The 25,301-nt window shown below is 31.2% G+C and overlaps 2 protein-coding genes across 3 annotated transcripts; both read left to right on the top strand.

Moving 5' to 3' along the window:
* The first annotated feature begins 311 nt into the window (after positions 1–311).
* On the top strand, positions 312–6,694 carry LOC120116128 (V-type proton ATPase subunit H-like). Its single transcript, XM_039136676.1, has 12 exons — positions 312–390; positions 727–798; positions 1,489–1,614; positions 1,801–1,903; positions 1,987–2,059; positions 3,231–3,296; positions 3,420–3,531; positions 3,784–3,945; positions 4,061–4,186; positions 4,499–4,624; positions 4,787–4,966; positions 6,160–6,694. The coding sequence occupies exons 2-12, from the start codon at positions 769–771 to the stop codon at positions 6,406–6,408; spliced, it is 1,353 nt and encodes a 450-aa protein (XP_038992607.1). The 5' UTR covers positions 312–390; positions 727–768; the 3' UTR covers positions 6,409–6,694.
* A 13,947-nt stretch (positions 6,695–20,641) lies between these two features.
* On the top strand, positions 20,642–24,127 carry LOC120116127 (WEB family protein At3g02930, chloroplastic-like). Of its 2 annotated transcripts, XR_005515531.1 has the most exons (4): positions 20,642–20,753; positions 21,257–21,485; positions 21,609–24,031; positions 24,065–24,127. XR_005515531.1 is itself a non-coding variant. In XM_039136675.1 (3 exons), the coding sequence occupies exons 1-3, from the start codon at positions 20,737–20,739 to the stop codon at positions 23,922–23,924; spliced, it is 2,562 nt and encodes an 853-aa protein (XP_038992606.1). In that variant the 5' UTR covers positions 20,642–20,736; the 3' UTR covers positions 23,925–24,112. The 2 variants fall into 2 exon arrangements, 1 of the variants encoding a protein (XP_038992606.1); XM_039136675.1 differs by having other exon boundaries at positions 21,609–24,112.
* Positions 24,128–25,301: the final 1,174 nt, after the last annotated feature.

Raw genomic sequence — 25,301 nt, 5'->3', positions numbered from 1 at the left:
AGAAAGTTGAGTGATTGAATTTATAATTTACCTTAAAATTTAATTAGGAAGTTCATCATCTTTGCTTGCGACGCGTCGACTTTATAATGCCAAACAAACCAGAAACAACTCTATTCACGGGAGCACCCGATTTAGACTCTTCAATCGAAATCCACCTTGCGATCACTGTCAAGCCAGAAGAACAAGGTCCACGGAAGAAAGAAAGAACCAAAATTTTGGTTAGCAATACGACAACGTTTTCAACTTATTATTTTCTCCCCCCCCCTCTTAACTAGTTTCCAGTTTTACTCCAACTTCCTTCAATTTTTCTTTCAATCAAAACAAAACACACTTCTCTCATCTCTGCATTTACCTTTTCTTTGCTCTTTTAAGATTTTTGTATTTTTAAAGGTGATTTGATACAATTTATTCCCTAATTAATTGTTTCTTTTTTAACTTGATGAATTTTCGCGTTATCCCATGTTCAACTTGCATTTTCTCTTATTGTTTTTTTTTCACTCTCCTGATTTTTTTTAGTTTTATTTTGATTTATGAACTTTTAACTGAGAAGTGGATTAAATTTAAGTTAGATTAATCAGATTGGATCTGTCGTTTTCGATGCTTCATATTTGTGATTTTTATTTAATTTTTAATAGATTTCTGTCGTGTATTTGTAGTTAAAATCGGAGTTTGATTAAAATTTTTTAAGTTATTTATTTAAAATTTCTTTTTGGTGAATTTTTGTAGGGATTTGAGTTCGCGTGGATTCGAAGTACTCTTTGAGCATCAATGGATCGCGCGGAACTAACTACTGAACAGGTTGATCATCCGATCACCTCATTTAATTTATTTGTCACGGTTTTATAATGTTTTCGAATTTTTATTGGAATTCGAAAGCTTGTGGATCATATGAGCATTGTTATTATTATTATTATTATTTTGCTTTTGGAAGCAAAATTAAAGTAAGATTGGATATAAAAGCAAATGATAAATTTGAAGAATTCAGCAGTAAATTTGTAAGAACATATTTCCTGCAAGGATCAGGCAGTAAAATATGGCCTGCCGTGGTTGATTTGGCTTACTTCCATGGATGGTTCTCTTCATTTTAAGTTATTGAATGCGAAAATCAGTTTTGTTCTTGCTTTTGTGTTTTAGGTTTTGAAACCCTGAGAAGTATGGATCTTATCATACTATAGGTTAGGGATTCTCCTAATGAACTGCTTTGATGGGCTACACAGGTTTTTGGATTCTTTTAAATGCTTCAAATTGTTGTCTGTTCAACTCATAATGGGCAGCGAAACACATATTTATTTGTTTTTTTAAAACAAGCAAATTATATTTTCCTTTTTTTATAATTTTCCTGATCCTATTTTATTAAAAATTCTATCCTGTGTTATGTTTTTCTTGTGGTTCCCTGTTTCAAAGAATCTAAATAATTATATTCTTTAAACTGTTTCAAGGATTAGTGGTGATTGCATGCTGATAATTGTCATTTTTTCTCCTTTAAAGGTTCTTAAGAGGGATATCCCATGGGAAACATACATGACGACGAAGCTGATATCAGGAACAGGCCTTCAGCTGTTAAGGCGTTATGATAATAGAGCTGAAAGTGTCAGGGCACAGTTGTTGGATGATGTAATTTTTATAACTCTTCTTAACATATGAGCTCGGTATCATTTTGTGGATGTGTTCCTTTTCCCTCTCTGATTAATTCACTAGTTCTATTAACTTATCTTCAGTCATAAACTGATTAAGCTTTTTGAAAGGAAAATCTTGGATGGTCTTTGCAATAATATTGATTGGTGAAATTAACTGTGACAGGATGGTCCGGCCTACGTGCAAGTGTTTGTTAGCATATTACGTGATATCTTTAAAGAAGAAACAGTGGAATATGTTCTGGCTTTAATTGATGAAATGCTTACAGGTATTTGAACTTTGAAGAATGCTGGTTGTTTGACAATTGCATTCATCATAAACAAATTTATTTGCTGATATTTTCTATTGCAGCCAATCCAAAAAGAGCCAGATTATTTCATGACAAGTCTCTTGCTACTGAAGATACTTATGAACCTTTCCTAAGTTAAGTTTTTTTCCTTTCTTTCTCATGATTGCTTTCATAGTTAATCTGTGGCTTTTTTTGTGTCTGTGTGGACAAGGTGGCTGATACTCTAATATCTTTCAACTATGACCAGTGGTACCCTAAAATAGTGTATTGTGTCTGCTTGATGACTGCTTTAGAGTTTGAATCACCTTTCCGAATGTTATATCTATGCATATTGGCTTCACTTGTCCTTTATTGCATATATTTTGAAATTGAGTTGATTTTTCGGTGCTGAATCTGATTATAATTCAGGATACTGCCTTGTATTTTTAGTGATGGCTATAATCTTTTAGTATTTTTTTTCCTTAAGAAAATGAAAAGTAGGTGTTGGACCCTTAAAGTTACAGAATTTTGGTACCCTAAAATAGTGCATACTGCATAGTGTCTGCTTGGTGATTGCCTCACGGTTACAGTCATCTTTCTAACTAATGTATCTATACATATTGGCTTTACTTTTTCTTTATGGCATTATTTTGACTCTGAAATGATTTGATTCCTCTGTGCTGAATCTTCCTTATATTGTTAGTGATGACTACGCTTTTTAGGACTTCATCTTTCTTTCCTTTCCTTTCCTTCCTTTTTTTTAATTGAAAACTAGATGTTGGACCCTTAAAGTTACAACAGTTATCTCTTCTCTAGCACTTTCTTGTTTGAAGTCTGAGTTATGTTGATAAGATGTGGCTCCATCTGCATAATGAGCATGTACAAGTATTAGGAGTTTTGATATCTTGCTCACAATGGACTCTTACGTGATTTTTCATTGTAAGCTGTCTCTCTGGTAAAAATACTGGCATTTTTTTTTAGTACATTTGTGATCATGTATGAAAAGATACATTTATGCAACTGGTTGGTCTTAGCTCAAACATGGTATTTATAATGAGCTTCTTCCACTTTTGCTGCTAGCTGCAAGAGCTTTTAGATGCCAGTAATTGTTTTTAGTGTAGGTCACCAAGCATGGTTTATTGTATGTGGTTATCCGTGTTATATATTCTGGTTTATCCTTCATTCTACTCTTTGGCTTTATTACCTTAATAGTTGAATAAAAGTGTTTCTTTGGTAAATGTGAAAATTTTGATCCATGTATACTTGGTTCCTTTACTTGTACTAAATTGTCCAAACTAAAACTATCCAAAATTTGGTCTACTTTCAGATTGTTGTGGAAAGGAAACTGGTTCATACAAGAAAAGAGCTGCAAGATACTTGCCTCAATAGTAAGGTACAAAATTTGTGATTCATCCAAGTAATAAAATAGAGTTTTAAAGAAATTTAATCGAATGACATAGTGTATTGCATGCTCTATTTGATGATTCTTTACATTCTTTTTTCTGTTAATTTATAGTGCAAGGCCAAGAACCCAGGAGGGTGCTGTTGCAAATGGAGAAGCCTCAAAGATAAGGGGCCCTACCATTGATGATGTACTAAAGGAATTAGTTGACTGGCTTTGCACGCAGGTTAGTTTATTGCTTTGCATTTTTTTTTTCAGTCTGCAATGCATCGTTCATTCTCTTGGCTGGAAGAAGTTGACTGCCTTGGCTCTCTATGAATTTACATGCCTTCTGGAAGGTCCCATGTCCATTTTCTAGTCTATGATCACCTCATTCTCACACGTCTTGTTGCAAAATGATTTCTTTTGAAGTAGATTCTTTTTATTTATATTGAATTAAATAACAGTTCTTACTTATTGATGTCCAATGTCTTTGCAGCTAAAGAAGCCTTCCCATCCTACTTGTGGTGTTCCTACTGCTATTAACTGTCTTGCAGCATTACTGAAGGAACCTATTGTCAGGTCTTCCTTTGTTCGAGCGGATGGGGTGAAGTTACTGATCCCTTTAATTACTCCAGCATCGACCCAGCAATCTAACCAGGTATTCTTGTTTTTCACTTTTTGAAGTGATTAGGTTTTAAAAAGGAGTAACTTTTCCTTCTAAGCCATTTGAGTGGTATAATTCTGAAATTGACAACAACTAATGTTTGCAACAGCTTCTCTATGAAACATGTCTCTGTGTGTGGCTTTTATCTTACTATGAACCAGCAATTGAGTATTTAGCGACATCTAGGGCTCTACCAAGACTGGTTGATGTCGTTAAGAGTTCCACAAAGGAGAAGGTGAGCTATTCTAATGTACCCTTTATCCAAGTTTTGTCTTGTAATGTCTATGTTGCTTTAATCAAATGTATGTGTGATCAGGCATCCTTTAATGTGGTATATGGACAGGATTCTGTTATTTTCCAACCTTTTCTTTTCCCTTTAACTTTTTTTTCTGCAATTCTGTGTCAGCATTGAATTTTTATCATTACCAAGGACGAATTGCATGCTTTTAAGTTCTGGCCGATTAATCTAATTCTATGTTAGTTTAATCATTTTAAATGTGTTACTGATTTGTATAATATTTTTTTGAACTTGATGAATGGCGGCCAGGTTGTCAGGGTTGTTGTATTGACCTTTAGGAACTTGTTATCCAAAGGCACATTCGGTGCTCAGATGGTTGACCTCGGACTGCCACAGATTGTTCAGAGTTTGAAAGCACAAGCATGGAGTGATGAGGTAAGAAAACAGATCATTTAATTCTTATCTGGCTATGTAATTCTCATTGTTAAATCTTATTTTTCCTTCCATTTAAATTTAGATTCAATGCAGCTATGCTAAATTTTGTGTACTCTTTAAATACCAATTCTTGCTTACGGATTTTATTTGGATATTTCTTAGGATCTATTGGAGACTCTCAATCACCTTGAAGATGGGCTGAAGGATAACATTAAGAAATTGAGTTCCTTCGATAAATATAAGCAAGAAATTCTCCTTGGTCATCTTGATTGGTCACCCATGCATAAAGATCCATTGTTTTGGCGTGATAATATTTCATGCTTTGAAGAGAATGATTTCCAGGTATATTTTTTGTTTGTCACGTCTCAAGCTATATCCTTGCTTATGGGTAACTTTATGAAGAGGGAATCAAATTTTAAAAGAAGTTAATTTGTCCATTGGGTCTGTGCAAAAGTTTCCGACCACAAATCTTTCTAACTTTCAATCTGAAAACCTGCAACCTCTCACTGCCACGCATGTTAACTGCTAATATGTGTAAGAATTTAGGTCTTTTGGGATGCCTATTGGACTATTACTCTTAGAGGCAAGTGCTAACATGGTAAATTGGTGAAGTTAATTTGTCAGAATGTAACTTCCTGCTCATTGCTTACTTATCGGTAACAATCATTTCATATGCGAGTATAGGTCTGTAATTTTTTTTGCAAAGAATTTGTTTTATGAAAAAAGAATGCATCTTGTAAAATTAAGATTCTGATATGATGCTCAATTTTTTCAAGGGATCAAGGCTAGGTGTTACAATCCTTATATGGTGCAAGGTGCTACAAAAATCATATGCCCAAGTGATATAAGGCATGATACATGCGTGTGTGTTTGTATGCATTTTTTGTATGTCTATTTGTGCGTGGAAGTAAAATAAGCTTCGGTATTTAATGATGATAATGTAATCAAATATTAGTTCAGATTATTTATCCTACACACAACATTTTTTTCTTCTTTTTTGCCAAATTTTATGTTTTACTCAAAACATTAGAGAGTTGATATTATCCCCTTGACTAAGATATTGTTAGTAAAAAATTAAAAATAAATGAAATCAGGAGTTTTTTAGTGCCTACTGCCTTACAAAAACGCTTGTCTAGACACATCCTGCTCGTGCCTTGATCAAATGTATCTTGCCCAAAAGGGTATGCATGTTTTTTGTGCCTTGATCAAATGTGTTGTTCGAATGGGTTTGTCTTTTTTTGGGGGGTTGTCTTATTCTGAGGCGAGGAACCTAGTTCACGGCTTATAACACTAGCGGAATTGTGGTGCCTTTGGCAAGTCGTAACAGTTCATTTATTCTTGCTGCTGTTTTTGCCCTCGGAACAAATTATTATCACAACACTTTGTTCACATCATCTATTTTCTGATAATTTTTGAGTTATTTTGTTGCTTATCAACAATGTCGGGAAAGATCAGGATCAGTTAAAACATGCGTTTTTAGATTGTGAATATCCAAGTAGAAAACTGTGATAATTAGTTATCATGTTCTTTCTCAGGTTCTAAGGGTCCTCATTACAATTATGGACTCGTCTAATGATCCAAGAGCTCTAGCCGTTGCTTGCTTCGATCTCTCACAATTTATTCAGCACCACCCCGCTGGCCGGGTGATAGTGAACGATCTCAAGGCGAAGGAACAGGTTATGAAGTTGATGAACCATGACAGCGCCGAGGTTACCAAGAATGCCTTACTCTGCATCCAGAGGCTTTTCCTAGGTGCCAAATATGCTAGCTTTTTGCAGGCATAGTTCAGCTGAATCGTTCTCGGTCCTGTCCAATTGGATGGTAAGTAAATTATGCTTTGGTAGATTGAGTGGTTTTTTTCATGTCGGATTACTTGATTGCCAACATTTCAAGGAATAATTACTTCGATTTTATTGTCGAGGTTCGAACTTATTATTTTTCAAAAATTTAGTTGTGGTATAGAATAAAATGTATGCAATTCCTTATTTGCTTAAATAAATTGTAATACCATTATCATGGTTCAAGAACAACTTATTTTTTGCATGAATTTTATTAACCCCTTTTTTGTAATTTTGTTCTTTAGTCCCTTTTGTTAGAAGCTAGAGGGGAGAGGGAATGGGACTTGGCCCCTAAATGGTAAAATTATGGGTTTTGTCTCTTTAAATTTTAAGATAAGATGATGGTAAAATTGCATGTTGGTCCTCGTAAATGATAAAATTTTAATAAATATTTTCAAAAATTATAAGGTATGACAAAATTATAGCCAAGTCTTTAAAAAAAACTTTCGAAATAATTAAAAAATTAATTAAATATCAACCTTCTCTTTATACTCAATTGAACTCTTCAACTAACCATTGCAATCGATATTCCTTACTCGATTTCATACTCCCAATGTCTTCTTCATCATCATCTCAAAGTAACAAATCTTGTATTCAATCTCCAGATTTGTGGGTGTATGAGGGTGAACAATGTGGATAACATGAAGGAAAATATGGGGGTTTTCAGTTGCCCTAACTACGAGGTTACCAACTTTGAGTGTTTTTAGTGGTACGATGATTTTTATTCTTTTTTTTTTTCCTTTTTTGAACGAGCTAAGTTTTTTATGTTAGAGTTGAAGGAGAATGATGAACTAAGAAAAGGAAATGCAAATGAAGAAAAAATATTCATCCAAGTGAAAAAAAACTAATGAATGCATATGGAGTGGCGAATTCAGAAGGTGTGCACTGAAATTTGAATTTTCATCAGATAATTATTTATTTTATTAATTATATTCACTCTAAAATTTTATTTATGTCTTTTATGTACAAAAATTTTATGTTGTTAATATATATTGCGTTGGTCCTAAAAATATTTTAAAATCTACCCCATGTATATATGAGTATTTTGAGTAAAGATTTTTATCCTATTTTGATACATAAAATATACCTTAATGGTAGATTTAATCCAAAAGTTAACATAAATTAAAAGATACCCATTTTTTGTTTTCTGTTTCTCTAAGATGTGTTGTGGAATGCAGTGGTTATGCCCTATAATTGAGTAGAGGACCAAAGCCTAAGAAACTAAATGGCCCTTCCGTGACCAAGCCCACCTCTTAGACTTGAAAAATACACTATATAAAGTTACAATTAGCATCAGTTGTTTATTAAAATGATCATTTTAATTTTTGTTCTGTTTTTGAAGTTTTTTATTTTTATCATCTTATTTTAAGATAAAAAAATCATTAATGTTAGATTGAATAGTCATTTTAATTATTTTTAGAAGATTTTGGCCTCTAACGTTTCATTTTAGAGTAAAAAAACATCTATTTTGAATCATTAATTATTTGTTAACTAATGATTTCTACGTATAAAGAGACATCTTTTGCTCGAAATCTAACGTTAGAGACTATTTTTTTTATATGAAAAAAGTTAACTAAAATGATTATTTTAATAAATATTGAGAGCTAATTCTAATATTATGCCAAAACGCAAATTTATTTACCTTTCCCACAACTGCAGCTATTTACGCCTTAAGCTTTTTCTCCCTTTTTTTCTTCTTTTACCAACAAGTGTGATTTACACAACTGATCAGACTTCCATATTACATAGTATTCATAGATCCAGCTGGATTCTTGTACCTTAACAATATCATAAATAAACTTAAGTTTTCCTTTAATATTTTTTATCCCATTTTCTTTTTTATTTTTATTTAGTTGATGATAAAATTAATTTTAATATTAATCACCGAGGTGATTATTATTTTTCTTATTTCTTTATATTATATCATTTGTTTTGATCTCTTTCTTAAATTTATCTCTATTTAAGAAGCATTATAGATATGTCGACTCTTCAGCTTTAGCTCCAAAATATTTATTAAAATCAAAATCTGAAATATTCACAATCTAAATCTAACTAGTCGCCTATTGGGTTTAGTATGTCCGTAAATCCTCTTGTATAACACAATTAGATACTTTTAGGCAGGGATGTAATCGTGTTACATAATATAAAATTATTTTAATTTTTCACAGATTATGATCGTTGAATGAGTGAAAATAGATGACTGAGATTAATAATATAAAATGAAAAGATATTTACTGAAGAAAAAAAGAAGTCAATCTCAACCGTCTATTTTCACTCATCCAATAATCTTAAATCTATGTAAAACTAAAGAGTTCTGCACTATGTAAGTGGATCCTAACCCTTTTAGATATAATACAATTTATTTAATAAATATGACATATTCTAATATAATTATAATTATATTTAATGATTTTATGTCTAGTATATTGGATTGATTAAATCAAAAGAATGGGATAATTAACCAATCAACTGGCTTTAGTGAAAAAAAAAGAATGTTATTCTTTCTAGAAGTATTACGTTCGAGTAATTATATTTACAGGATGTGTATACGTTGTTAAATCTCGTAATCACCCGAGACCAAGGACGGACCAACATTATAGGTGGGTGGGGCTATGCCCCCCCCCCCAACTTTCAGGATCTAATTAACTCTTAAGCCATTATTAAACTCATTGTCTCTCCTAATTTTTTTTGTATAATTATCTTGTAATCATTCGAGAATTATTTTCTTATTTTTTATTATTGATTAATATGGGGTAAGTACAAAGTAGTATATGTTCAAAGATAACTTTCAACTATTTGATATTGAACACTCATACCTCTGACATTATTAATGCTCGAACTCGAGACCTAAATAAATAATAACGTAACTAGGATTTGTGCGTAATCATAGAACTAAAAGGAAGGGATAAGGAATGAGTGGAAAAAAAAAGCATGCTTCCCACACTAGAGTGGTATTGTATTGGCAAAATGAGTTTTGCCAATTTGATATCATAATTATTTTTGTTGCTTTTGCATTTCTCAGCTACTTTTGATCCCCACATTGGTCTGCATGTGCATGCCAGTTGTTTTTGAGCAATTCAAATCTCTTTATTTACTTATAACCTCTTTTATTATATTGATATATATTTAGCATCTCATATATAAATCTATACATTATAACTTATCTTAATAAAAAAATTTAAAATTATTGTATTCATTATTAGAGTTTTTAATGAGATTTCATTATATAATTTTATCTTTTCCTGGAATAGTTAAATCTCAAATTTATTAGATATTATTTCTTAAAATATTATACAATCCATTTTTTTAATGAAAAAAATTCAAAGGAAAGATCAGTATTGGCACTGGTTAGAGGATCCAAAGCCATGAATGCTGTAACATGCCATGTGGCCCAACATGTGCAATGTAGAATGGTAGAGGATATTTCTTTTCTCCATATATTATTATTTTTTAAATATTTTAATTTAATTTTATGCCAATTATAAAAAAACAAAAAGCTTACACACACTCTACTTTTCCATCACAACTCCCAATAAAGGAATTTTCAATAAATATTAAATAGGTAATATCAATACAACCATCTGTAATACGTGACATCTGCTTAGTTTTGTGTTCGCATCGCATTCTAACATCTTTATTTTTTAAAGGCTTGATATTAAAATAATTATTTAAATTATATAGTTTTTTTAAAATTATTTTTTAATTAATTTAAGTGTTTAATATTATAAACATTATCATTTTAAGTGTTTCGATCATAACTGTGTTAAAAAATTTCATTAATTGATAATATGACATATGTCATGTTTTGGTAATTTAAAAAACATTTAAAATTTAAATACAAGAATTTAAAAAAAATATTTAAGTGTCTAATATAATTTCTTTAAAAATAAAAAAAATTGGAAACCTTAAAAAATAAAAATACAAGAATTTGACAGATGTCACTTAACGAGACTTTTTAACAATCGTTATGATCGTGACACTTAAAATAGTAATAATTAGTAGTTAGACATTTGAATTAACTGAAAAATAATTAAGCATCTAAATACAAAAAAGGTATAATTTCGATATTTATTTTATATTAACTTTTTTTTTTAAATTTCGTGTAAAAGAAATATAATAATTGTAAAAATAAATTTAGATGGTTGTCTTTTTTTGGTAAGAAATTGTGATGATGATAATAATAATGCTTAAATATACAAAAGGTGTTCAATATATATCTTTTTTTTAGTTTAGTGTCTAACGTTTATTTCATTTTAATTTAGTGCCTAACACTTCATCCTGTTAAAGCCGTGACGGACCATTAGTTTTCTCCGTTAAATAACACGTGTCACAATCTGGTAATTTTGAAATTTATTTTTTAAAATATTAAAAATATTATATTTATAAAACCACTTATTTCTTTTAAATTACAACAAAAATCTCAAAATCACTAAAATCTTCAAATCCTAACACTAACCCGTTATCGCCACCCTTTCCAACCACGACCACCACCGCCGACGTAGTCCTTGTCATCATCCTAGTTATAAGTCGCTGTAGTTGTCGTCAATTGGCCTTCGAAATCACTTGAGATTGCGATTTTCATCCTAGGGTTCGCGGGGTATAAAACGTCGATTTGCCGTCGATCGGTCGTTGATCATTCACGATTTCATAGGGGTTTGGTTGTCGGGGGGAGGTGAGGTATGGTGGAGATTCGTCGACGGCAAAGGGCGGCGGTCGATGTGGATTTAGGGGTTGAAATGAATGTTTTCAAAGTTTTGGGGTTATTTCAAAATTAATGTATTTTATTTTTAAAAAAAATATAATTTTTATTTTATTTTATATAAAAAAATTTAAAATTACCATAGTGTGACAAATGTCACTTAACGGAGAAAATTAACGGTCTGTCACAGCTTGACTCATTTTTAGTAACGAAATGAAACGTTAAGCACCAAATCAGAACGAAATAAACGTAAGACACTAAACTTAAAAAAAAGAACATAAATTAGGACCTTTTGTATATTTAATCCTAATAAAAAATAGCAACAATCAACGAATATATGAATTAGCATGAAGGTATAAGAAGAACCTCCAACTAATAGAGCAATTGTTTTTGAGGAAACCCAGCACATGGAACATTATTCATGTCACAACGGATTATTAATACATCTTAACCAAATTAATTACACTGATTATAAATAATTCATTAATTTAAGATTTAATGTCGGGTTATGGAACCTGTGTTTGAATGTTGGGTGGTTCACTTGGATTAGGGGTTGTAATTTGGGAATCATTTATTCCCCCCCCCCCACGATAATACGGAGTAATCACTAATCAGGCTTAATTAATGGAACCTTTATCTTGGCTAACTAAGGCAGCCGCTTCGCTCGTGGGATCTCGATGAAGAGTCATACCAATCGGATCGTCTCTAACCATTACAGTAAGCTCGTCAGCCACTGTATTAGCTTCCCTCCGTATATGCCGTATCTTCACTTCCCGGTCCATGTTTGGAATCTCGCAAATTAGCAAGACTATCGCATTTCTTTCCACTGTTTGTGAGGAATCGTTGAGCAAATCCACCGCCGTTTCACAATCTGACTCCATTTCAATCCTTCTAAATCCTTGGTTTCAAGCATGGTTCAACGAATCATGAATAACACACAACTAGGCCTGTAAACGAACCGAACGCACACGAATGGAGGTATGTTCATGCTCGTTCATTTAATAAATAAACGAACACGAACATAAACGAACAAATTTTTTTTGTTCATGTTCGTTCATTAAAGAATATAGCTTGTTCGTGTTCATTCATTTAAATGATAAACGAACATAAACGAACACAAACGAGCGAACATAATAAATGAACATAAATGAACACAATAAACAAACAACACAAACACAAAAAACAAACTTATTCGAACACAACAAATGAATGTAAAAAAAGTAAACAACATGAATAACAACTTAAAATTCATTAATATAATCTGAAACTTTATAGTTAATTTGTTCGAATACGACAAAAACATACATAAGTCATAAATAAGCTATATGAACATAATAAAGTCTTAAAGTTAATTTGTTCAACAAAACAATCTTCTTGAAATCCAAACAACTTCAATAATCTTCGTAACATATTCAACTTGTCATCTGTTCGAACATAAATGAACGAACATATAATCGAACGTTCACGAACGTAAATGAACGAACGAGCCCTTTGTTCATGTTTGTTCATTTAATTAAACGAACGTAAAATCTTGTTCATGTTCGTTCATTTAATAAATAAACGAACATAAACGAACTTCCCGCTGCACGATTCATGAACGGTTCGCTGAACGTTCAGTTCATTTACAGGCCTACCCACAACTCCGCATTCAAAATAGAGCAAATGCCTAGACTCCGAGAGGCTCGATTTGTTTGCTTTCATGGACAATTGGATTCACACATCAGAATAGTCGAGTTATCTTAAAATTAAATCAATCATATCAATACATTTCATAGATAGGGGTTACATTGGATATGAAAAGAAATCAAAAGAAAATATTCTGATCAACATTAGACATGTGATCTTATAATTCCTAAATGTCTTGAATTCAAACTAAATTATCCAAATAAAACAAAGTGTCTACACAAGGTATGAGAACTAATGTTGGGCCAATGAGATTGATTGTGCTAGAGTGGTTAATGACACTGGGAGGCTTCAAGATTACCCGACCCTTGAAAAAAAATAAAACAAGTGGATAATAGATTACACAAATGACAATAAGAGAGCCATAAGATTTTTATTGATTTCCGTCCTATTAGTCTGTGCTCTATCCTTTATAAGCTCATGACCAAGATTATATTGTGCCTCTTGCAACATGTCCTATCATCTCTAATCGGTCCACACCAAATGAGCGAAGGACGAAGTATTTCAAAGAACAATATTACAAACTAGGAAATCATCCATTCTATGCACACAAAGAAGGGTAGACCGAGGTAGATGGCCATCAAAGTTTACTTCCAAAAAACTTTTGATCATCTCTGATGTAATTTTATTGAGGATACTCTTACTGATGTGAGTTTTTCTTCTGCTCTCATCAGATTAATAATGTAGTGTGTTTCATCATCTACTATACATGTTTAATGGAATGGTGAACTCAGTCAAGAATTCAAATCGAAGAAGGATATTCGACAAAGTGATCCCCTGTCGTTTTGTATTTTTAATCTGACCATAGAAAAACCAAGTCACAATATTTCTCGCTCAATGATATCTAGAAGCTGGTCAACCTTTAAGTTTACCCGTAATGGCACACCAATCTGCCATCATTTCTTCACGGATGACTTAATTATATATGCGAAGGCTGATATCGAGCAAGCTAACAATATTGAAACTATTCTTGATCCTTTTGGATTTTACTCAGGACACATGGAAAACAAATAGAACACATATCTTTTGTTCGCCCAATACAAACTCTGGCGTAAGGAACACATTATGCTCTCGCCTCGGTTTCTAGACTGTTTTCCTTCCTAAATCTCATTGGGAGGACACAAATCCTCGTTGGAGGTGGATTTGGAAGCTTAGAGTCCCTAAACCGGTCCATGGATTCATATGACCTGCGATGAATCTCTCAAACCATAACCGGTATCTATGAGTATTAGACCATGATCCCTCATGTTGCATATTCTAGATGAAACTCTGCTGCATATTCTCTGGTTCTGCTCGTGGACTCGACATCTCTGAAAGGTCCTACTACGTCGCCATCCACAAAGCTCCTTCTTTGACCTTTCCCTTTGAGTGATGGCTCTTACGCAACCTGAATTTCAAGGTTTTATGCGATGAGATTGATGCAACTTGGAACATTCTATGCTCGTATGGCAGGCTTGGAAGAGGCGTAAGCTTTAATATTCCAAGGGGATCATGTTGATTCCAATGCCTTGCTTCGGATAAGTTTTACTTGGGTGAAGCATTATGTTGCTACTCCGAGGAGCAATATATTTTGTTTACTCTTTTATTCTTAAATAACAGAGCACATATATTTTTTAATAAATTTAATTTTAAGTGTTATAAATTATATAATATAAAAGTAAAAATACAATATATTATAAACTTAGAAGCAAATCGTGGAAGGGACTAGAATGCATACATATATATATATATATATATATATAAAGTTAGAGTTATATTTAAACTCATCAAATGATCTAAGTGGTAAAATAGAATATTATTCTCTTTAGAGGTCTTGAGTTTGAGCAATTGCCTTTGGAAGGTGCATGTACGTTGTCAATTGGTTAAGAAATTTATGAACATATACTATATTGTAATCACCTCAGACTATATAAAAAAATCTAATTTTTAATCTAATATTTTTATTTAATATTTTTAAAAAATCTTCATACTTGAATAGATAATGTGGCCTTTAAATAAATTTATACTCTCTATTAACTAGAAGGTTTTGTTTTTCTCATTCAACTAGAAGTTTTTTTTAGAAAAAAAAATCAGCTAGAAGCTTAATTAATAGGATAGGGGATCAAATTCAATCCCCTTGAAAAATAAAAAATTATAAAATTTTGAAAATAAGCATATTATTGTTAAACTTGTGCTATCTTATCCCCACTTAGATCGATTGCTTGAAAGGTGGAGAACTTTACTAACAAAGTACCAAATAATGATTAAGTTTTGGCATTTATTACATTAATACAGCATTTTCTTTTTCTTGAAAAAAACATTTTCTGTTAATTATAATCACAATTGACATCTCTTCTCCCCTTAAATTGTGGGTTCGATATTTATTAGAAGCAAAATTTTTCTTTCCCTTCTCTTTAGTATAAATTGTTCAAAAATATATTTTCTAACAATTATAGTTAAAAGCTTTGACACCTCTCGACTTTCTTAAATTGTGAATTCAATATTCATTAGTAGCAAAATTTCCCTTCCCCACTCCCTACATAGGAATTGTACAAAATAAATATCTTTTTGACAATTTTAAGAGGCTCGAAGTTTCTCATTAAGAAAATATCGGTAATATTAAACATAATAACATAAAAAATATATGAAATTGAATCGATAATTCAATTAGGGATTGGAACTTTCAAAAGAAAAAAATATATTTTTTGGGACAAATTCTCAGAGATGATAAAGGGGAAAATTCGAAAGGAACTTCCATTTTTCTGTTTTTCATTGTCAAAAATCGATTTCTTTCACAATTCTCTACTTTAACAATTCTCTACTTTAATCTCTTTCATAAATGTTAATTTCCATGAACATCTTTTAATTGGTCAAATTTCATTATCTGCCCACATGCTTGAATAAAGTTCGACATTTAGTCCTATACTTAAAAAATTAATTCATGTTACTTTTTTCAATTTAAAAACCATAGTTTTTTCACTGCCGCCCTTAATATTTTCCATAAAAAACTATCATCAGTACACCCATACAATCAGGGATATACCAAAGGCGTATCCTGAAAATTTTAAATTCTCATATATTTTAGATATATTTTTTTGTATTTTCTATTGATAATTTATTTTAAAATCTTAAAATTTTATAAGTTTATCCATATAAAATAAAATCATGCATTCATCTTTACCGATACAATCATTCTAAGAGAAGAAGTTAATCATTATGAAGTTAGAATATCAAATAGAAAGCAAATTTTGACAAAAATATTAATAGTGTCAACAAAAGGACTAGAATGTTTAAATCAAAGAAGAAAGAGGACTTAAATGTTAAAATTTTAAATAGAAGTACTACAACTCAAACTCTGATAAAGTACAGGGATTGGCAACATATTTTGACCCTTTTGATTATATAGAATATTGCATTTTACAAGTTAAAAGTAGTGCTGCATTGACATGGTGACTAAGGTATTAGAATATAATTTATCAACTGTTAAATAATAATAATATTTTATTTAAGATTTAATATATAATTTATTTAGCAAAAAATAAAATAAAATGATCGCAATTAATACTTTCATCAATTATAATAATTTGAAAACATGGGTATTTTGTTAACAAAATTAAAGTGATGTTCATATTTAAGATAAACTCAATTAATTAAATCTTCAATAATTGCCAAAGATGTGACACCAGAACTTAACTATAAATGTTCCTAAATGAACCAATAAAGTCCTTTTCTTTAAACCCACAAAACTAAATTTATTACATTACCTAACGTTCAAATTAAAGAGAAAGCTGTACGAAATTAAATAAATTTAAAATCCAAAATGCTTATGCGAAAATTGAGTCAAGTTAATATTTAATAATAAATTATCTTATAATTTGTTTACATTTATTAATAAACATTTATAAAATGAATTTTATTTAAAATAATGAAAGAGATTGATGCATGAGCTCGAGTGTTTATAGAAAATTTCAAAAATATTAGGATCGTGAGGTATAACCGATCCGTTTTGGATTACAACATAGTTTGGATGTAAAGTCACACCTAATTTAATCTAATTCTTTCAATCAAATATTGGCCCCAAACAAATAGAAAATTAAGGGCAAAGTTTAGTTGGTTGGCGGTCATCTTCCCCACTCCCCTCCAATACAAACAAGTTTAGTATCATTTTAATAAAAATATTATTTATTAAAATATATTTATTAACAAATTTAATAATATAATATTGTATTTTTTAGTATTATAATAATATATTTAATTATATTATAATAATATATTTAATTATATTCTTAGATTATATGGCAGGTGCATTGAGAGGGGAGACTGTGAATGTAAAGGATCTCTCTTTAGTGTTGGCTGGAGGGTTGCTTTGTAATGGTGCTTCTACGTTTAGTTGTTTGTAGCAGTTCTACTGCTTTCTTTGGGTAATAAATAGCTTATCCAAAATAAATATGACATTATATTCTTGTTTTAATAAATGATTAATATAGTTCATAATATTTTTATTCTAATAAAATATAATAGTTTTAATATTTTTGTTTATAAATTGTAGAAATAGTTATAATAATAATATTCATATGAATAATAAATATTAAACATATTATTCTAATATTTTTCAAAAATAATATTATTTATTGTATTTTATATTTATAATAAATCATTTCTAAAAAAATCATCAGCCATTAAAAAATGATTTACATAACAACATCCAAATACCGTAAATTTGTTTCCAAAAATTATTTCCCAATAAATGTAATTCATTTTACGAAAATAATATATTTTCTGTGAAATAAATAAACTCTAATTGTGGTCTAATGTAAACTAATTTTAAATTTATGATTAGATGTATTGTGTTGATAATGATTTTTTTTTACAAATGAGATTAAAAAAGTAGTAAGTGCCGAATTAAAAATTCAGTTAAATCGTTGTTTTGTAATTTAATTGGGTTATATATATATATAAAACAGTTATCCATTTTTTTTAATGACTCGTAATATTTCATTCTATATTAGACTCGATATCATGATCGAATCATTAGTTTTAAATTTAATTTACTGATTCAATTTGATTTTGACATTACCATAAGATAAATCTTTAATTTTTGAATTAAAAAGAAAAACTTTAAAATGTATTTATGTTTAAGTGACATGAAAGGGAAAAAAATAAAAATTCTAGATTTTCTAAAGCCAAGATAATAAAATGTAAAAAGATGAAATTGTTAGTAAAGAAATTAATTTGCTAATAAGTGTATAATATAAAAGACAGATTTAATATAAAAAAATGCTTAAACTATATATATCTTTTTTCTTTGTCGGCGATTAAACTTTTTTCGGTCTATGTGAGTGTCTTTACAAAATTTATTATTTTAAATGCTTGCACGGTAATAATTATTTAAAAATACCACCAACCACATAAAATATGATGCGTGACATGTTTTTATAAAATTTTAAATATCTTATTTTTTAAAATAACTTAAAATTATTATTGTTTTTAAAAAAACCTCAAAATATTTTTAAAATCTCAAAAAAATCTAAAAATCCTTAATCCCAAAACATCAATCATATTCATCGGTCGCCCCCCACTGTTACCCTCTGATTGCCTATCCACTCGTTGCAGTCTACCCACCCATCATCGATCAGAACTCATAGCTTCTATCCATCCAAACCTTAAATCTCAACACACATTCATTTCAATCGACAGATAAGTGACCAATAAGTGAATGGTCGGCGGGTGAATTGGTGATCATCGACGAAATTAAAGATACTAAAGTATTTTGTGGAAAATAGAAAAATAGTTTTTTAATATGAATTTTATTCTTTTAAAAAATTAAAGGAAATAAAAAGTTAGGCTAAGTGTTATTAAATATTAATTGGATGATTGATTTTAACGGACGTTATGACGTAGACACTTAATAAATATTACAATTATACACTTAAAATAATAATATTTTTAATATTACACGTCTATATTAACTGAAAAAAGTTTATAAACATAAATAGAGAAAAGATATAATTTTTGGCCATAGCCAAAAAGGCTCATAACTTTTAAAAAAGACTAATGTAGATCTCATATTATTTTTTTCACCTAATGTGGTCATCTAACTTAGAAAATAAATATAATGTGACCCTTTTACTAACGTTTGCCATCGTTGACCGTTACGATGTTGATGTGGCGATTCACGGTGCTAATGAAGCACTTTATATTGCTGAGATGGCAATCCACGATAACTGATGACGTGACATATAACATGCTAGATAGACTAAATTGATTTTTAATTTTGTTTGAAAGGTAAATTGATTTTTTTTTAAAAGTTCAGGAGCTTATTTAAAATTAAAAAAAAATAAAAAATACTTTAAATTTTAAATATAAAATTATTAAAGTATTCAAAGAGATAAATAATAAAATAAATTACTAAAAAATTAAATATATATTAAAAATACTAAAACTATGATTAAATATTTTTAAAAAAATAAAAATATATATTATACATAAATGGTTGTCCCTTGTTCCCATATGTAATTGGGTAAGGGGAGGTAAGATAGTAGGTTGGCCCCAACACTAGATTGAGAGCAACTTCCGTAGGAGACCTCCAAATTATAAAATGTTTTCCATGAGACTCGATCCCACGACCTCAAGGTTAAGAACCTTGTGCTCTACCAACTGAGCTGGATGGTCATTTCATACATAATATATACATGTAACACATAAACATATTTTCAACACTTATACAAAATATTCTTACTGAACTAATCGAGATTTACAAAAATTAAATTAGTTAAACTTACAAATTTTAGATTAGTCAAAACTTACTATATTTTCTAATTATTTTTTTATGTTGAAATGTATTATATAATTAGAAAATATAGTAAGTTTTGACTAATCTTAAATTTTTAAGTTTCGACTAATTTAAATTCTGTAAGTTTTGATTAATCTAGTAAAAATACTTTATATAAGTGTTGATAATATGTCTATAGGTTACATGTATATATTATGAATAGTATATATTTTTAAAATATTTTTTAATTTTTTAATAATCTATAAATTATTGTTTATAATTTATGATATATATTTATTGTTTAACTTTTTAATAATAGTTTTATTATTTTAATATATAGATTCAAATTTTTAATAATTTAATTTTTTGAGTATTTTTATAGTTATTTTTTAATATTTGAATATGGTTATCTTTAAATTTTAAAATATTTTTTGTTTTTCAATTTTTTTTTTAAAATTAAATAAGCCCCTAATTTAAAAAAAAACCAATTTAACCTTCTAACAAAATCAAACAACTAATTTAATCTATCTACCTTATCATTCGTCACATAATTAATCATTATGATTGTCACATCAATATCTTAAATTATCGCATCAATATTGTGAATTATCATATTAAAATCGTGAATTACCACATTAATATTATAATGTTCGATGTCAAAAAACGTTAATCAAATAATCATATTAAATTTATATTTTGAATAAAAAGATCACATTAAATAAAAAATAATATAATGACCACATTAATTTTTTAAATAAGTACAGAAACATCGATGCATTTTCTTTATATATTAAGCTAAAAAGATATAACAGTTGCATGTTATGTGTTGTGTTGATTATATGTTTCAGCCACTATAGGGACGAGAAAATACATTTCATATTTCTTTCCCTCTTCGGCTTCAATCTATTCTTTTTCGTTTAAATCTTATAATTTCATTCTACAAAACAAAGTGCAAAGAACCAAATTTCTTCTCCATCCCCCCCCCCCCCGGGATTGCTAAAAAGGGTTCTTCAGCTACTTTCAATTCATTTCTTCCAAAAAATGTCACCATTTTAGCCATAAAAATTGCTGCTTTGATTTCTCTCTTTATCTCCCTGCCTTGTTCCAGAACAGCTTCTACGGCCCTCAGGCATCAGCAAATATGTCTGCTAAATCCAAGTAAGTTATTTACACACTCTCTTTTCCAGGAATTTTTTTTCGAGTTTTCTTCCTTATTTCCTTTATTTTAGATCAGATCTCACTTGGGTATTATCTTTCTTTGTTTTTGGGTTTCCATTCCAAAAAATGTGGGTGTTTTTACTTGAATTATGGATTATTTCAAGAAATTGAAATTTAAACTCTCTTATCAGTCACTTTCCACTACTTTTGTTACTTGATTGTGTTCTTTGATTCACTTTTTAAATCGCTCCCTTTTCATAGCCTTAATCTTTTGATTGCTTCTCTCAATTTCGTAATATGTTGTTTGAATTGCATATTTATACATACGTTAATTCACTAATTTGATATTGCTGTTGAAAAAAGTTGCCAAATTGGGAATAGATCCATCTTTACTTGAATTTTCACATCACATCTTATTTTTTTTTCATCCGATAACGTGTTTTAAATTCTGGGGTTTTTATTCTGATTCTCAAAAAAGTTTAACACTTTGAACATTTAAACAGATCTGGTTTATCTGAGACTCCTTGCAAGGCTTCACCAGCAACACCTAGAGTCGCAAGTAAATTAAGCAAGGGACTGACTAAATCAGAACCTGATTCACCCTCTCCATTGCAAAGTACTCGCCATTCAATTGATCGAACCTTGCGATCATCGCTTAATTCGAAGCCGCCTTCGCTTAATTCGAAGCCTTCGATTGATCGTAAATCCCCAAAGGCCGCCACTCCGGCTGAAGTAAGTTGTGAAATATTAGTGTCCTTTGATGTGTTCGAGAATCAAGCAAATATCAATTATTGTAACTTTGGAACTAATGGAATTTGTTTTGTTTTGTTTTGGTGGTTGGTTCTGGATTTGCAGAAACCGCAAACACGGGTCAATAAGGGATCTGAGTTGCAGGCTCAGTTGAACTCGGTTTTGGAGGATTTTAAGAAAGCGACGGAGCAAATAGCGTTGATTGAGAAGGAGAAGGCACAAGCGACTGATGAACTGAAAGAAGCACAGAAAGCTGCGGAAGAAGCAAATGAAAAGCTTAGAGAGGCTGTTGTGGCACAAAAGCGAGCTGAAGAGAGCTCTGAGATCGAGAAATTCCGAGCTCTTGAGTTGGAACAGGCGGGGATTGAAGCTGCTAGAAAGAAAGACGCTGAATGGGAGAAAGAGATCGAGTCCATGAAGAACCAGCATACTTTGGATGTGGCTGCGCTTCTCTCAACCACTGAGGAGCTTGAAAAGGTGAAGCGGGAACTCTCCGCAACTTGTGATGCAAAGAATCAAGCGTTGAGTCATGCTGATGATGCGACCAAGATTGCTGAAACCCATGCCGAAAAGGTGGAGATTCTTTCAGCAGAATTGGTTCGATTGAAGTCCTTGCTTGATTTGAAGCATGAAACCAAGGCTAATGAAAACAACGAAATGATTTTGAATCTTAAGGCTGAGATAGAGTCGTTGAAACAACAACTCGAGAATGCAAAGATCTACAAGGAGAAGTTGGTGGAAAAGGAGGCTCTCATTAAACAACTTAACGTTGAGTTAGAAGCTGTGAAAAAGGCCGAATCGTACGCACACAGTGTATTAGAGGAATGCAAAAGTAGAGTTGAAGAATTAGAAATGCAGATTGAGGAAGCAAAGAAGTTGGAACGATCAGCGTCAGAATCTCTGGAATCGGTTATGAAGCAATTAGAGAACAACAATGATTCATTGCATGATGCTGAATCTGAAATTGCAGCTCTTAAAGAGAAGGTCGGACTATTGGAAATGACGGTCAGTAGACAAAGAGGGGATCTTGAGGAATCGGAAAGTCGCATTATTAAGGCAAAGGAAGAAACTGCAGAAGCAGAGAAATTGGTCAAGTCTCTGAAGTCCGAGTTAGAAACAATGAAGGAAGAAAAGATTCAAGCTTTAGATAATGAGAAGCTTGCGGCTTCCAGTGTCCAAGCACTTTTAGAAGAGAAAAACAAACTCATTACTGATCTGGAAAATTCTCGGGATGAGGAAGAGAAGAGCAAAAAAGCAATGGAAAGCTTAGCTTCGGCGTTACATGAAGTTTCTGCAGAAGCTAGGGAGGCTAAGGAGAAGCTGTTATCGATTGAATCTGAGCATGGACATTATGAAACACAGTTAGAGGATCTAAGATTGGTCCTAAAAGCGAAAAATGAGAAGTACGAAACCATGCTTGATGATGCAAAGAATGAGATTGATCTTCTTACAAATACCATTGAACAGTCTAAGAATGAATACCAGAATTCAAAAACTGAGTGGGAACAAAAAGAACTGCATTTGGTAGATTGTGTAAAAAAATCAGAAGAAGAAAATTCGTCTCTTGAAAAAGAAATCAATAGGCTGGTAAATTTGCTGAAACAATCCAAGGAAAAAGCTTCGGCATCGAAGGAGGAAGAAGCTCTGTTGAAGGAGAGCCTAAAGGAAGTCGAATCCGAGTTGATTTATTTGCAAGAAGCTCTAAAGGAGGTCAAAACCGAGAGCATGGAATTTAAGGAGAGTTTGTTGGACAAAGAAACGGAACTGCAGAGTGTCGTTCAAGAAAATGAGGAACTCCGAGCTAGGGAAGCTGCTTCTCTTAAGAAAATCGAGGAATTGTCAAAGTTGTTAGAAGAAGCTACAATCCAAAAGCAAAATGAGGAAAATGGTGAGTTATCTGACAGCGAGAAGGACTATGATTTGCTGCCCAAGGTGGTTGAATTCTTGGAAGTGAACGGACATGGAATTGAAGAGAAACTCAAGTTAGAGCTTCCGGCAGAACAGCCTGACGAGCCGGAAAAAGAATCTCTGGAACTAAATGACGGCTCAAAAGATGAGGCCCTTCATGTGGATGGTGCCAAAGTGGAGAGCGTGAACGGAGAAGTGAACGAGGATGAGACAAAAGGCAAAGAGGACGATTCGGTTGAAGTTGAATTGAAAATGTGGGAGAGCTGCAAAATTGAAACGAAAGAATTTTCTCCAGGAAGAGAACCCGAGCAAGAATCCTTTGACGAGGAAGTGGAGTCAAAGGTGGAGAGCACCGAAGCCGAAAGATTTGATCAAATAAATGGTTCTACGGAAAATGCCCACGATGGTGGAATCTCACCATCAAAGCAACAGCAACGACAGAAAAAGAAGAAGCCTTTACTCCGAAAATTCGAGAGCCTGCTGAAGAAGAAGGGAAGTAACAACCCCAAGTAGATAACAAAACCCGAAATCTACCATGGCACGACGTCTTTAGCCCTACTGGCAAGCAGGTACAGGGGATAATATATTGCCAGCTGAATGTGTTTTGCTTCATTTGTTTTGTGTGTTCTGGAATATAACTTGAAATTGAAGAGGCTTGTATTCATGTTTAATTTCTTAATTTTTATTTTCTTTAAAAAAAAGTTAAATTTGATTCTCCATATTGGATAGCATGATGAAGATAACTCTTTTCTTCTTTTTTTGGTGGTGGTGGTGGTGGTTCTTCATTTATAAAATTCATGAAAATGTGTGTTAAGTTGTTCTTCTAAGTGTTACGCCATTAATCATTGCTGTTCTCTATTGGTATGTATCCAAATATTTTATCTTTTTTGAGTTTTATGTTTATATTGACTTTCTTTTCATATCCATCCCACGTATGAATATTTTAATGGGTAAAGTACACAATTGGTCCCTCAATTATAGGATGTTATTTTGTTGAGTCGTTCAATTATTAAAAGTTACAAAATAGTTCGTTGATTGAGTCCCCGACTATTAAAAGTTATAAAATAGTCACCCAACTATTAATATGCTCCAAACTCGTCCTTTGAAGTTAAAAATTGATGATCGTTTGAGTTAGATGTTAACCGGTTGACTGTAATATGATAAAATGTGATCCCAAAACTATTTGAGTTGTATTTTGTGGATCGATACTCCGTTTACATTATGTCGCCGAATTAGTGTTTGAAACATTATGTCGTCAAGTCCGTGCTGCAAGTGCTTGAAAGCAACAACAGTGCCATTAGACATCATTAAAATATAATTTTATCATATCTCAATCAACATATTAACGTCCAACTCAGACGGTCTTCAATTTTTTAACAAAAAAAATGACAAATTTAGAACAAATAAATAGTCAAGCTGCCATTTTGTAATTTTTAATAATTTGGGGACTCAACAAAGTATCACTCTATAGTCAGGGGCTACTTGTGTACTTTACCCTATTTTAAGATAAATGCACATTCAAATTCAGCGACTTGGAGATCAAGTATAATTAGTTTCGAATTCGAATGTTTTTAAGTATAATTTGTGACTTCACTAATATAAATGCATCATTTACAAGGTTGTACAGGCTATTCTTCTATGACAGCTAAAGATTTAAATAGTGATTCGCTATTATAATAATGCTCGTTATATAATGATAATGGTATCGTCTGATTCAATTATTTTATGATCAAAATATTTATAATTATTGTAATAGCACCCATTATATCTACGATCGTAATAAATATAATCGTTGATGGCAGCAACCACGCTTTAAATGTCCAAACCTCTGGTTTTAATGTTATTTTCGCCGTCGCCAGTCCATACTTTTTTCTTTTGCAGTTTCAGCAT

Source organism: Hibiscus syriacus, unplaced genomic scaffold, assembly GCF_006381635.1.
Source record: "Hibiscus syriacus cultivar Baekdansim isolate YM2019G1 unplaced genomic scaffold, ASM638163v2 tig00110283_pilon, whole genome shotgun sequence".
In the NCBI taxonomy this organism is placed as follows: domain Eukaryota; kingdom Viridiplantae; phylum Streptophyta; class Magnoliopsida; order Malvales; family Malvaceae; genus Hibiscus; species Hibiscus syriacus.
Note: the sequence above shows the minus strand (reverse complement) of the source record. Positions and strands in the feature narration are given on the sequence as shown.

Excerpts from the sequence above, each read along its gene's own strand:
- LOC120116128 (XM_039136676.1), top strand. The coding sequence starts at position 769 with ATGGATCGCGCGGAACTAACTACTGAACAG. Across the intron at positions 799-1,488 it reads CGGAACTAACTACTGAACAG|GTTCTTAAGAGGGATATCCC; the intron begins GTTGATCATCCG and ends TCTCCTTTAAAG. Across the intron at positions 3,946-4,060 it reads CGACCCAGCAATCTAACCAG|CTTCTCTATGAAACATGTCT; the intron begins GTATTCTTGTTT and ends TGTTTGCAACAG.
- LOC120116127 (XM_039136675.1), top strand. Across the intron at positions 21,486-21,608 it reads AGGCCGCCACTCCGGCTGAA|AAACCGCAAACACGGGTCAA; the intron begins GTAAGTTGTGAA and ends CTGGATTTGCAG.